Source organism: Equus asinus, chromosome 20, assembly GCF_041296235.1.
Source record: "Equus asinus isolate D_3611 breed Donkey chromosome 20, EquAss-T2T_v2, whole genome shotgun sequence".
Taxonomy (NCBI): Eukaryota; Metazoa; Chordata; class Mammalia; order Perissodactyla; family Equidae; genus Equus; species Equus asinus.
The window spans coordinates 46578042-46592701 of NC_091809.1; the positions used below are offsets into that span (position 1 = coordinate 46578042).

At 47.6% G+C, this 14660-nt stretch overlaps 1 protein-coding gene across 2 annotated transcripts in view; it reads left to right on the forward strand.

The window, feature by feature from the left end:
- Positions 1–12026, forward strand: part of FXYD6 (FXYD domain containing ion transport regulator 6) — a 33816-nt gene extending 21790 nt beyond the window's left edge. Inside the window, exons 2-8 of one of the 2 annotated variants that reach the window (XM_014855574.3) lie at positions 6348–6410; positions 7006–7044; positions 7162–7236; positions 7843–7879; positions 8637–8686; positions 9214–9264; positions 10831–12026. In XM_014855574.3, coding sequence (XP_014711060.1) covers positions 6353–6410; positions 7006–7044; positions 7162–7236; positions 7843–7879; positions 8637–8686; positions 9214–9242 — 288 coding nt within the window. In that variant the 5' untranslated portion in view covers positions 6348–6352 and the 3' untranslated portion in view covers positions 9243–9264; positions 10831–12026. The remainder of the gene's footprint in view (positions 1–6347; positions 6411–7005; positions 7045–7161; positions 7237–7842; positions 7880–8636; positions 8687–9213; positions 9265–10830) is intronic. The other variant, XM_044752490.2, reaches the window with a different exon arrangement.
- Positions 12027–14660: the final 2634 nt, after the last annotated feature.

The following is a 14660-nucleotide window of genomic DNA, read 5'->3' on the forward strand; positions in this document are numbered from 1 at the left end:
TAATCGCTTTCCTGAGGGCTCTTCCCTCATGACCTACTCACCTCCCAAAGGCCCCACCTCCACATGCCATCACCTTGAGGATTAGGTCTCAACATATGAATTTTGGGGAACAGAAACCTTGAGTCTATAGCAAACACACATGGTAAAATTCCAAAGGTGACCACTAAAAGACTAGATATAACTTGTATAATCTCTCAGCCAGTAGAGGGAGAAAGTGAATAAGAAAAAAATAACCAATTAAAAAAAAGGTGCAAAGAGAAATACACACAAGAAAAGTAGGGGAAGAACAGATGGTAGAAATCAGACCAAATATGTCAATAGTCACAATAAAGTTAAACAGAGTAAACTTGACAGTCAATAGAGATTATCGGGTTGAATTTTTTTTGAATCTAGCTCTTTGCTGTTTATAACATGATAAGACACATACGCAACACCTAAGGACACAGAAAGGTAGAACGTAAAATAGAATTTAAGACAGAGGGGATTAGTGTATAATCCTAAAAGATCCAACTCACAGGACAATATAATCAGTCAAAAAATGAGGAAATGTGTAGAAATTTAAACAACACAGTTAATAATTTTAATTTAATAGGCATATAGAATTTTCTTCCCAACAATGAAGGAATTTACAATCTTCTAATAGATGGAATGTAATTTTTTAAATAACTAACTATATACAGATCATAAAGCGTCTCAATAAATTTCAAGGCCTCTGTATCCTATAGACCACATTCTCTGACCACAGCACTCTTTAGATGTCAATAACAAAAGTAAATTAAAAATCACTATACATTTGGATATTTAAAAAACACACTTCTTAATAATGCACAGGTCAAATAAGAAATTATAATGCGAGTTAAAAGTACTGAGAACTAAACAATTATCAAAAAACCACATTTCAAAGTTTATATCTTGGAGTGAAAGTGGCACCTAGAGGATTATAGTCTTAAATGCTTATACTAGAAAACAAGAAAGGCTAAATGTTAATGAACTAGGTATCCAAGGTAAGAAGATAAATATAAAGAAAGAGCAATAGAATAAACCCAAAGAATGTATTAGGACAGAATGAAGAATAATTTAAAACACACAATAAAGAGGATCAACAAAACCAAGAATTGGTTCTTTGAAAAGACTAATAAAATAGTTAAACCTCTAGTAAGACTTGTCAAGAAAAAAGGTTGTCAAAAATAAACAGTATTAAGAATGTACAAAAGAACATAACTACAGATCCAACAGAAATTAATGATTTCTAATGATAATTAGGACATACTATAAAGAACTTTATGGCAATAAATTTGAAAGCATAAAAGGGAAATTTTCTATAAAAATTGTAACTCACTAAATATATTCAAGAAGAAATAGAAATCTGAAGAGTGTCATAGCCATTAATTAGTTGAATAGGCAATTTAAAATTCTCCCACAAACAAAATACTAGGTCAGATGATTTTACAGTTAAGTTCTACCAAACATTCAAACAACAGATTATTCCAATCTTCTGCAAACTCTTCCAGGGGATAGCAAGAGAGGAAATACTTGTTCCATAAGTCTAGTACCACCACGATACCAAAACCAGGCCAGTCAATACAATTAAATAAAAATTGTAGCCCAGTCTCACTCAGGCATATAAATGCAAAAATCCTAAACAAATATCAGCAAACCAAATCCATCAGTTCATTGAAAAGACAATACATTGATTTTATCCCAGAAATTCAAGGATGATTTAACATTAGATGATTCGTACATATAATTTACTTCATTGGTAGATTAAAGGTTAAAAACTATAGATATAGGGGCTGGCCCCATGGCCAAGTGGTTAAGTTTGCGTGCTCCAGTTGGGCAGCCCAGGGTTTTGCCGGGTCGGATCCTGGGTGCAGATGTGGCACCGGTCATCAGGTCATGTTGAGGTGGCGTCTCATACAGCACAGCCAGAGGCACTCACAACTGTGTACTGGGGGGCGTTGGGGAGAAGAAAAAAAAAGATTGGCAACAGATGTTAATGCAGGTGCCAATCTTTAAAAAAAAACAGCTATAAATATAGAAAATGCATTCATAATTAATATAAAACGGAAACATCTTGGAAAACCAGGTTTAGAGGGGAACTTCTAAAACAGAAGAAATCTATTTAAAATCAGTCATTTCCTTTTTTTAATTGCTGAATACTATTCCATTGTATATATACCACAGTTTGGTTATGTATTCTCACCACACACACACAAAAGGTGATTCTGTCAGGTGGTGGAGGTGTCAGCTAACCTTGTTGTAATATTTCACAATATATACATGTAACAGATTGTCACATGGTACACCTTAAACTTATACAATATTGTATATCAATATATCACAGTAAACCTGGGAAATAATTAGAAATAAATACACACACAAAAAATCAGTAATAAGACTGTATGTGCTTGAGTATGTGTGTTTGTGGGTCCATTATCCCTACTTCTATTCTACATTTTACGGTAAATCCTAACAGTACAGTAAGACAAAAAATAGAAAATAAAGAGTGTAAGATTTGGAAAAGAAGAAACAGTGCTGTATCATTTACAGGTGATATATCTAGAGAGAAAACCCAAAAGAATGTATTGGTAAATTATTAGAAATAATAAGAGAGTTTAGCAAGATGATTGGATTTAAGACCAATAAATACAAATCAATTGTCATTCTCTATACCAGCAAAAATTAGAAACCAGGCACAAGAGCATTTAAAATAGCAATAAAACTTATAAGGTATCTAGCAGTAAATCTGGTAGGAGATGTACAAGACCTGTATGAAAGCATTTATAAAACTTTATTAAAAGACATTGAAAAGGACCTAAAAAGCAAAAAGATTTATTTATAGACAGGAGACTCAAGATCACCAAAATGTCAGTTCTCCCCAAGTTGTTCCGTAGACAGATCCATTGCAATTCCAGTGAAAATCCCCGCGGTTTTAGATGAAGTTGACAGACTGGGTCTAAAATTTATATCTAAGTGCAAAAGACCAGGAATAGTGAAGATATTCCTGAGGGAAGAGGTGCAAGAGGAAGAAAAGAAAGAAGAGAAAAAGAAGAGGGAGTCTTCTCAGACCACGTGGGAAGATTACTATAAACTGCAGGAACTGAGACACTGTGATTTTGATGCGGGTACAGATGAATTGACCAATAGATCCAAAGAGAAGGCCCAGAAACAGGCCCACACCTAAAGAAACCAGAAATATGACAAAAGTGGCATTTGTACATCATGGGCGCAGCAGGTGTCAGCAAATGGTTCCAGGACAACAGGTTATCAGTACGGAACAAAGTAGAAATTAGATCCCTACTTCACACCTTACATAAATCAATTCTGGGTGGAATAAAGATTTAAATGTAAAAGATATATCTTTAATATTTTTAGAAGAAAACTCTTTCTGTCTCAAACTGACAAAGAATATCTTAAACAAGATGAAAATCATTGCATTCAATTCCATTACAGTTAAGAAATTCTGTTCATCAAAAGACAGTTTTAAGAGGTGAAAAGACAAGCCGCTAACTGGGAAGAGATAGTTGCAATACTTAATGACAAAGGCTTAGTACCCAGAATGAGAAATGATTAACAGTATTGTCAACCCATTTGGAAAATGAGTGAAAGACGTGAAAAATACAGCATTGATGATAAAACAGGAATGTCAAATAGCCCAACTCCATTCCTGTGTAGTCTAATTAAGACCATATTTTACATCTCTGGATTGGCAGAAATTAAGCTGTCTGGTAATATCAAGTACTGATAAGGATGTAGGGTAATGGGAACAGTCATGTGCAGCTGGTGGGATGTTAAAATGGGGATGATCGCTTTGGAAAACGATATGAAATTATGTTGTAAAGTTGACAGTTTGCAGACCATACAACCCAAAGACTTCACTCCCAGGTTTATCTGTAGAACATAATTTTTCAAACTGCATTGTGACTCCTTCATGGGCCTAGCCCCTTTTGTTTTTTTTTTAAAGAAACCAAATTGAATAGAAAATATCAGACGGCATCATTCATAGAAATGATCAGTATTGTATTGTGATATTATTGTTTCTAGTTTACATGAATATATGTTTGTACTGGGTTGCAGGGTAAAATGTATTCCTAATGGGAGTGGTGGTCAGAAGAGAGGGAAAGGAGTGCCCTTGGGTCTCTTGCATGTGAGTCCTGGGGAACACACACAAAAATGTTCACAACTGCATTATTTAATAATAGGATAAAATTGGGGAAAAAACAGATGTCCACCGACAGGAGAATGTACCAGTGCATGATCATTTACCTGCACAGTGGAATATTACGTAACACTGAAAATGAATGAACTACGGTTACATGTAATGTGGATGAATCTGAGAAACAACGTTGAACAAAAGAACCCAGTCCCAGAAGACTGTAAACAACATATCATAATTGTAAAGCTCAAAAAAGCCCACTAAACAATGTAGTATTCAGGTATATGTATGTAATAAGTATATTTTTAAAAAGCAAGGCATAGATCCATACAGTCAAATATTAGTCAGCTGTAAAAAGAAATAAAGTACTGATACAACATGGATGAACCTTGAAAACATTATGCTAAGTGACAGAAATCTGATGCAAAAGGCCACATATTTTATGATTCTTTTATATGAAATGTCCAGAACAGGCAAATCCGTAGAGAAAAAGTAGATTAGTGGTTGACGTCAGGGGCTGGTGAGGGGAGAATGGGGAGCGACTGCTAATGGGTACAGGGTTTCTTTTGGGCATGATGAAAATGTTCTGGAATTAGTGATGATGGCTGCACAATTTTGTGAATATACTCAAAACCATTGAATCGTAGACGTTAAAATGATGAATTTCATGGGATGTGAATTATATCTTAATTTAAAAATTCTTTTGAAGAAGAGCAAGGGAATGATAAAAAAATAAATATTCAGGATACTCTTTACTTCTGAGAGTGAGGCAGGGGGATGGGTTGGAGGAAAACAGGTAGATGCCGCAGTATTTGTAAAATTCTAGTTCTTAAGTTACTTGTTTATGAGTGTCTTATTACTATGCTTCATTATACGTGTGTGTTACATATATTTTTATACATATAAAATATAATGTAAAATTTAAAAGAAATAACAGTATTAAATGAGAAAGCAGTAAAAGAAAATTTCTGCCTCTTGATTAACGCTTGAATCTCCTTCCCGGAGTCCAAGGTCTGTGCCTTAGGAGGACTCTGGATGCAGTCGTTCTGACCTCTGGTGGCCGAGAGGCGAAGGGCCGCTGGGGGCTGCTCGCTCGGGCTGGTGAAGGCAGTGGGGTGCTGTCCCTCAGTGCTGGCATGCTCCCGGCCACCAGACACAGGCGCAGGGGGGCAGGCCACTGCCGGTCTCACCCGACTAGGAAAAGAGCAAACAGCTTGAGCTTTCCTAGTTTGGTTTCTTTCCCCTTTTCGTCTCTGGCTCTTTACCATGCTCATTTAAGCCCAGGAATGAGATGTGTGAGTAACTCCATTGAAACCTATCCCTGGGAGGGACCAAGTGGCCCTGCCTTCTGCTTCCATTCAGATGGCCCATCCTGAGGCCTCGGACCCCAGAGACTGGGGACTTGATGAGCTCACGAGCAGAAGGCTCAGGCACCTTCTGGGGAAGGAGAGGCTGGAGCCCTGACCCTCAAGAGCCAGTCTCCAGGCTCCTTTTGTTTATTCAGACCACCTTTCTGGAGGATTATGAATTAAAACCTATGGGGAGATGTGGCTTGGCCACTTTAGAGGAGAGAGTATGAGGGGTAACCTAAGGGAGAGCTGTCAGTGTTTCAGTGTTTACCATACAGAGTCCAGGACGTGGTGGGTCTCCCACCCCAGCCTGCTGGCTAGACTAGAGGGGCATTGGTTTACCTGCACCCTTCAACCTGATACAAAAGGAGAACTTCCAATAGTGGGTGTTGCCTGTGGGGAACCTGCCCAGGAAGTCCCAGACGTCTGAATGAATAGACGTGGCCACAGAAGGGAACCTGGGAAGATTGTCTCCAAAGCCCTCAGGGTTTCATGGCTTCGGCACCAGAGAGGCAGGTGGCAGAGGAGGTACTGAGCAGGGTTAGGATCAAGGTTCTGCAGCTCATTTAACCTCTTTAAGCTCGGGGTCTTCACCTGCAAAGTGGGTTAGTCACAGTGCCACTAATTGTGTTGGTTCAATTGTAGTAATTGAATTAATGCCTGCAGAACATGCGGTCAGAGCACGATACATGTCAGCTGCTTCTGCTTAGGTTGTTTGAATGCTCCTAGTATGGAGAGAGCGCAGAGCAGAGCTGGGAATTCGACTGCACCCCGGTCAGGCTGAGGGCTGGCGTGGGGAGCCTCCTGTCCAGAGAGTCACTTTCTCCTCCCTCTGTCCCCAGACGCCATGGAGGTGGTGCTGATCTTTCTCTGCAGCCTGCTGGCCCCTGTGGTCCTGGCCAGTGGTAAGTAACCCCCTAGCACCTGGCTGTGACAAGATGGCTCACCAAGGGCCCTTTCTGTTGGAAGGTCTTGACCCCTTGGTACGCTAGGGTTGGGGGCTCCCAGATTCTTCGTGTTTCATCAGGGGCCCCTCTGTTTAGTCAGCAGAGAAAGTCCTGGAAAGTGACAGCTATTCACAGACCCTAATTCAGCCTGCCCGCCTCTTCCCACAGGCCCCAGCAGGGTCTACTTTCAAGCCCTCAAGCCCACCGAGCCCCTGTAGACTTTTGGCCTAGACCTTGGGAGCCAAAGCCACACATCACCTAGACTCTGGCCTTGTGCAAGTCACATGTCCTTCCTTGGTCTCGGTTTCCCCATAAATGTGGATGTGCAGTGAACACAGAATCTCACTGGGGCTCTGAGCTGTACCTGCCTTGGCTCTCAGGCTGGCCCCAGCCAAGATGCCCACCCTCCTGGGCTTCTCCAGTCATCTCTGCTTAATGGGTCCTGCTTCCCAGGAATCCGTTTGTGGGGAGAGGCCTGTGAGGCAAGGTAAGGTATTTGGGAACCAGGAGGTGTAGCTGTCTTCCTCTCGACCACGCTTGTTTGTTTTTGCAGCAGCTGAGCAGGAGAAAGAAAAGGACCCTTTCCATTATGGTGAGTGGTGACGGCAGCTCTGGGTGTGGGGGGAGGCGCCGCCCCATCCAGCGGAGGGACAGACGCGCTCTCCCTGGCCCTTCCCTTCTTCCTTCTCTCACCTGTGTTCCTTTGCAGACTACCAGACCCTGAGGATCGGTGGACTGGTGTTCGCCGTGGTCCTCTTCTCCCTGGGGATCCTCCTCATCCTAAGTGAGTCCGTCTGGTCCTTGGCTCACTCTGTAAGAGCCGTGTCTGCGGCTGCTAAGTGGGTGGAGAAGGGTGTGAGAGCCTGGCCGTGTTCCCTGCCGGAGAGGGCAGGAGCCTGTCTTTGCTGCCTGTTATCTCGCTGATGCACTGCTGGGCACACAGTAGGTGCTCAGGAAAACAGGGAAGGATGGACAGAATAAGTGTCGATGAAAACAGCACAGATGAGAAGAGGGGCAGGGTGGCTCTCCTGGTGCTGTATCCAGCCTAGCGTGAGTGGGGGAGTCACAGGAGATGGGGGCTGTCCTTGGGTGCTCTGAGGGCTGTGCCCCATTTCTCTCCCCACAAGAGCCTGGTCTGCACAGATCCCTCTGCACCTGTGTGATCAGGCGGACTGCAGTGGTGTGGCCACCCGAGCTGTTGCCTGTTGAACCTGGGCCTCAGAAGGACCCTACTCCAACCTGGGATTGCTGTGTATGGCTGTGCCAGCGGGGCACTGCCCATGTGTGGGGGCTGTGATCTGCGTAGTCCCACAGCCCACACAGACTCACAGGGCAGCCCTGTGGTGGCCAAGCTGGGAACATGACCTTAGATGGTTTCTTTGCCTTTCAGGTCGCAGGTGCAAGTGCAGTTTCAATCATAAGCCCCGGTAAGGATGCCATGGCTGTGCCGTCTGGGGTGACAGGAGGGGACAGGGAGGGGCTGCCTGGTGTGTGACTCCAAAGGAGGGTTCTTTTGGATTCTTGTCTTGGAAACAGGCCATGTGTGTTGGGGTTAGAGGAGAAGTTTTGAGGCTTGCCAGGCAGACTGGGGGGAAAAGGAGAGGCCAGCACCCTTCCTTCTCTCTTCTGATGTGTAAGGGGGAGGGGAGGTTGGCAAGATCCTAGATCCTTGTCTGGAGGCCCTTGAGACAGTCGGGCCTGGGAGAAGGAAAGCAGAGGGTCTGAGGGTCTCTCTTGAGGTCCTCCTCTGCACCGTGCCTGCTTGTCACTTGTTCATGAGGCTCTCTGAGCTGAGTGGAAGCTGGGGCTCCCTGTCATTCACCTTTCTACTCCCACGTAAAGAACACACCCCATTAGTCCACTGCGACATCCAAGGGGAGCACTGGACCTCAGAAGTCCAGAGTCTATGGCAGGATGCAACCCAAGCCCCTACCTGGCCCTCGGCCACCCCTTCCCAGGACTTAGGGTCGACATGGAAGGGTGCGTGTAAGTCCCCCGACTCTGCCCCTTCAGTCCTGACTTCTCCCTCTGCCCCATGCACCCGATGGTGGAGAGTGCTGGAGCCCTCAGATGGCCTGGGGGAGACTGGCCAAGGACCCCCTGCCCCAGCAAGGAGAGTGGCGATGCTCTTCGGGTTTGCCCTGGAGACCTCTGACAGAAGGCCCATGTCTCTGCCTCTTGCAGGGCTCCAGGGGACGAGGAGGCCCAGGTGGGAAACCTCATCACTGCAAACGGTAACTGTCAGGACCACCTGCCTAGTGGGATGGAGGGAGTGGGCTCCGGTCCTTTATGGCTCAGGGAGGGGTGGTCACCAGGTGCCACGGCCTCCCTAGAGCCACCAGACATGCTCCCATAGGGCTGGGAGAGGGGTCTCCAGGGCCTCCACTGTGTTGCCCCCTCACCTCCGCCAAACAGACCCCTACTCCTGCCACCACTCCACTTAGCGTCAGGCATGAGCCCAAGGGCTTCTAGACCCCATCTCATTTAAAGTGCACTCAGCCTCATGAGGCAGGCATCACCATCCACATTTTACAACCAAGGGACTCAAGAAAGGTAAGGAAAGTGCCAGGTTCCTGTAACCAGCAAGTGGCAGGACAAGGGTTTGCACCCAGGTCTGTCTGACTCAAAATCCTACGCGAGTCATCTCTTTGCTGTATGAGTCCAGCTCCCCCAAAGTCAGGCACAGGCATGGCTGCTGCAGGGGCTGGCCCGTTGGGGTGAGGGGTTCATTCATTACAATCCATTCTGGTTTTCTTTCCAGCAACGGAGCCCCAGAAAGCGGAGAACTGAAGTGCAGCCCTCAGGTGGGAAGGTAAGATGCTGTCTGCCTGCATCTCCCTCTGTCAGCATCACTGTCCTTCATCGAGGAAGTCCTGGGCTAGCTTTTGCAATGGCCACAGCTTTTATATGAGCTGTGCTCTGGGGAGTCTTGTGTCTGAAAGGAGTGATGAGACAGACGGACTGAAACATCCAGGGTGCCCCGCCCAGACACACGGTAAACAGCCAGGAAATAGTGCTTCCACACAACCCAGTGGTCAAGTTAAAAGGGCATCATCCCAGCTCCACGTGGGCGTGACTGGAGAGAGAATTAGAGTTAGTGATATCGAAGTAGCATAAAGATGCTGGCTTTAGTGATGATTCAGAAAGTACTATAGGGCCGCTTTTTTAAATTATCATTTTATGAAACTTCCCAACCCCATATGGAAGTAGGGAGAATAGTCTATGAGCACCCCTCCCCCCCACTCTCCCGTGCCAGTGTTATCAGTTCTCGACATTTAGGGGCACTGTTTTTAGCTTCTGTTTCCACTGTTCATTGTGAGGACGCAGGAATGTAATAACGGGTAAGTGCTTTACAGTTCTCAAAATGCTGCCACATACACAAACTCGCTCGAGCCTGCCAGAAGAAGTAAGTAGGAGAGGTGGAGGTTAGCCCCACTTTCCAGATGAAGAAACTGAGGTCAGAGAGAATAGCCACACAGATAGTAAGTGACAGACTGGAACTCAAACTTAATTTGGTGCCATTTTCACCACACCCCTCTGCCCCTCTGCTCCTGCCTGCCTTCCTTTATGACATACCCTGGAACATACTCAGGGCTCACTTCTGCCTTTTTTCTTTTTCCCATACAAATAAGGCATAATAGGTGTATAACTTTGTCCGAAATTGTTAAGTTAAAAGCGATTTCTGGATGTAAAATGCCTGATATCCAGCTTTTACTGTGATCGGAAGGGCCCGGTGTACTTGTGTAGCATTTTAATCCTTTCCTAAGCTCTTACGTCCTCATCAGCGCCCATGGGTGGGCAGTCCGGGGCCCCTTTACCTCCCTCTCCTCCATGGGGCTCGGGAAGGTCAGCGATGCCTAAGCTTGAGGAGGCCGTGGAAGCCAGTCTGGGAGGCAGGTGTCCTAGCTGTAGGGTAGCTTGGTGTTCTGTCAGTGTCGTGGCAGCTGGCAGGTCAGAATCTCGGCTGTGGTGTATGAAGACTCAAGGAGGGGCACCTTGAGCTAGCAGTTTTATTGTCTCTTTTTTTTTTTTTTTTTTTTTTTGTTAAACTGGGACTTCCTCAGAAACCCCGGTCTCAGGTCTCAGGACTGTGAGCAACTCTTGGGGGTGCGCTGGAATAGAAACCCTGGGTGTAACAACTTCCTTCCCAAGTCTACCGGTTTCCGGTCCTCCTGAGAGACCCTTCCCCCAGGTCCACCCTCTCCTGTGCCTTCGTCTCCTTTCCCTGCATCTCAGGCTCGTCCTCCTTGCTTCACTGGGAACGTGGCACTTAGTTTCAGTGGCCAGAGGGGCTGTACCCAAGGCGGGGAGACGAACAGGTGAAGATTCCTGAACGGAGCCAAAGTTTTGCTTTAATTTGGATTCTCTCCCTCTTCAGCTTCCAGAACCTGAAGGCAGCTGCCTGAACCTTTAGATGCAGACCGGCCACTACAGCAACAGATCTTCCCCCAGGAGAAGCCAAGACTGTGTGTCCCCCACCCCCTCCCCATCCCTCGAACACCCGTCCTCAACTTAATGATGCAACTAACGCCCGCCTCCCACCTGCAGCCTGCGGTCTCGTCCCCCTCCTGTAACGTGTCTGTGTGTGTGTGATGGCTGTGGTCTTCGTGGCTGCTTGTCTGTGGACGATGTTGTGTTTTAGTGAACCTGAACTCACTCTCCTGGGCAGGAGCTGAGCCATGTCGCCGTCAGCTCCTCCCTGCTCCCCTGTGGCCCCATCACCTCCTGCTCCCAAGAGCCTGCTTTTTCCCTGAGGGACCAGTCCCTTCTCCTAGCTGAGTGGAGGGTAGGGGCACAGGCGGGAGTCTCCAGTTGACTTGGGAAGGTGACATCACCTCCATGTCATTCTCCATGGCCTCTCGTCCCTCCTTCTACAAGAACCTCGCTTCCATGGTCCACCGCGACCTATGTCTGTCCTGAGGGTCTCTTAGCCATTGGACGTTCACAGGGAGGAGCTGGGGAGCCCAGCTGTGCCTTCGGGCCGGCTACATTGCCTCCTGGGGACTTCCACCATGGAGTCCCCATCCGCCCCACCCCGTCGCAGAGCGGCCAGAGGTTCCATGCCCAGGGCTTCCACTCTGCCCCTGGGGAACGTGCCACTTGCATATCTTCTCAGCAATAACCCCACAGGCTCTGGAACCCTACCCCCGGTCCCCAACCTTCTCTACTTCCGGGATTCCAATCTACTGCCCAGCTCGTCTGGACTCAGACTCCCGTTCCTGAGTTGGATCTCTGGCTGGCGCTGGCTGAGGGGACCCGTCCTGTTGGGCCCAGCGCTCGGGGAGGGGTGGCAGGGAGAGCAGGGGTCCTTGCTGCTCTGTCCATGTCGCGTTGGTCAGGCAGCCACAACGGCTCCCGCGCCTTTGCTCCTCATCTCTGTCCCTGCCGCAGAGGGAACAGCAAGAGGTCGAAGGTCATAAAGAGTGGAAGATCGAACCAGGCCCTGCCCCTCCCGTCCATTGTGTTCTCATGGAAACTGATCAAGCCGTGCCGCCGTGACCAGGACTGCTCTTCTGTGTTGTGATCCATCCTCTCAACCACAAAAGGGAATAAAATACCATGTGTTTCCTAGTGGCTCTGAGGCAGCTCTCCTTTCTGTAAAACAACTCGAGTGTTTGTAGGGCCTGTGGCACTTGAAGGGCCAAAGGGGCTCTGTCCTTGGTCAGAGGGAGGCAGCGCCGGGTGAAGAGGCAGCCAGGTGGTGTGTGTTTATTCCAGCTGCTTCTCTTCCCTCCCCTCCCTGCCCTCCCCTCCCCTCCCTGACCTGTACCTGTTCCTTCTCACCCCTTCCTCCTCCTGCCTCCTCCTGCTCGCCACCCACCTCCTCCCCAGGTCAGTGGGCCCAGGCTCCGCTCCATAGTAGGACTGGTACCTTATGCATGTCCTGGAGAGAAGCGAGTCACAGTGGCTTGACGGAGGGCTCGCCGGCCTGAAATGAAAGATTCAACCTCTCCCTTTAGTCAGTTCTGGAGCTGCTACCTAAGGACTTGACAAGAGGGGCATGGGGGTCACTTAGGTTATGAACCAAGCCCTTATCCTATTATCTTTCTCCAAACCCAAATACCCTGTCCTCTGTGAAGCCTTCCTGGACTTCAGGTAGAATGAGTCCCTTCTTTTCTGTGCTCTGGTCACACTAGTTCCTGCCTTTATCTTCACATTTAGTATTCTGTACCTTGCATCCAAATGGCAGGGACCAGGTGGATAATGGCCATTTGTGAATCAGCTGTAGTGACACAGTAGATGGGGCATAGCGGCTGGGGTCACCTAGAGTGCCTGCCCAAAGACATTCCAATTTAGTTTTTTGGAGTTTTTTTTGGTGAGGAAGATTGGCCCTGAGCTAACATCTGTGCCAATCTTCCTCTGTTTTGTATGTGGGACACCACCACAGTGTGGCTGATGAGCAGCATGTAGGTCTGGGTCCAGACTGTGGATCCCAGGTTTCCAAAGCGGAGTGCACGACCCTAGCCACTAGGCTACCAGGCCAGCCCCTCCAATTCAGTTTTGTAAAAAGTAACTTGGCCAAACGCAGCTGTGGGCCAATTCCCTTGGAGGTCGCTGGTGTGCAACCCCCACCTCTACGTGTTTTGTGTGTCTTTATTGTGAGACAGTTGCTCGAGGGCAAAGACTGTGTCTCATTCTAACGTAAGAATGCCTGGATCGTCTTAGGGTCTCGAGAAATCTTCACAGAGTCTGTCTAGGTTCTGTGAGTTGTTTAGAGCTGCGGAATTGCAGGGCGTGGGTCCTGAGGGACTTGGCGGGTCCAGCCACTCCCTGGCCGCCCCAGGGACACCGTGGTACCTGTCCTACTTCTGCACCTGTTCTTTCTACCCTCAGTCCCCCTGGTCTTTGAAAAGGCTGAGACTTGTCATTGAGGTCAGACTCAGCACTGTCAACCCAGCGATCATGGTGGTTAAAAAGTCAGGTCACACTTAGACGTTGTAAATAAGCTAACGACCACTACTCATGGAACACGTTTATGGGCCAGGGATTTACAGGCCTTGCGGCAAGTCAGAGCACGGCCAGATGGAGAGCCTTAGAGGCCCCAGGCGTGCAAAAGATTGTGGGTACCTCCCTACAGTCGTTATTAAAAATAAGACATTAAACTAAAGATAAGTGTAAGGAAGTCTGAGGGGGAAGTTCTGATTTTTCTCATAATAATTGTTAATAATAGAGAATGATAGTTATCACCTCTAGCATATGTATAAAATGGTTCTACTTTGCTGGACTCTAAGTACCCACGTTTTTCTTCCTGGTAATCCAGCATTGTCTCTGAGGCAGGGAGGGTATTCACATTTTACAGATAATAAATCTGTCACTGGTCTAGGGACATAGAGCTGGGAGATGGCGGAGCTAGGAAAGGAGCCCAGGCTGTGCATCGCCAAAGTTCTCTACCGCACACCAACCACATGGCCTGGCTTCCTTCTTTCCAGGAAAGCTGACGTCCAGACGAAGGGAGAGGGTCCTGTGGGCTGGTGGGGCCTGGCTCTTCCCTCAGGGCACAAATGAGCTGGACTGTGCTCTGACAAGGGTCATGTGGGAGGTGAGCACTCTGGAAATGACACGTAAAGAGCAGTCAAACTGATGATCAAAATAGTAATAAAGAAAAGCAGCTAACACTGGGCTGAGGCCTTCACATGTACCAACTCGTTCAGAACTCATGACCCTCTATGGTGGTACCCCCGTTCTACACATGAAACCGGTTTGGTGGGACCTGCCTGAGTTGGCACCGCTGGTGGCAAAGCCAAGATCTAGCCGAGGCCCGTCCAGCACCAAGCCGGGCTCCCTCTGCGCTGCGGAGGAAAGGACTTAGGCCCATCAGGGGACGTGAGAAGGAGGCAGAACGTGGCCTCGTGTGAGGGAGTCTTTAGTTCCCGCAGCTGTGATGATGCAATACTGGAGTGAGCTCCCCATTGCTGGCAGTGTTCGAGCTGAGGGAAAGTGACGAGCTGGTGGGATCCTCTAGGCAAGATGGACTCTCAGAACCTACCCAGGATGACCTTAGTGTCCAGGCCCAAACTGAGGACCCCCTGCCCCTCACCAATGGATGAGCCTCTTCTCCCTCTCTGGTCTAGCACTGCAGGGCCAGGGAAGAGGAATCCAGAATCCAAAACCCAGGCATGGACTGCTGCTTGAAGCGTGTCTTCCTTCTGGACTGGCACTCCGTGCAGGCAGGACCACGTCCACACAGCCTCCAGGCCCATGACTTAG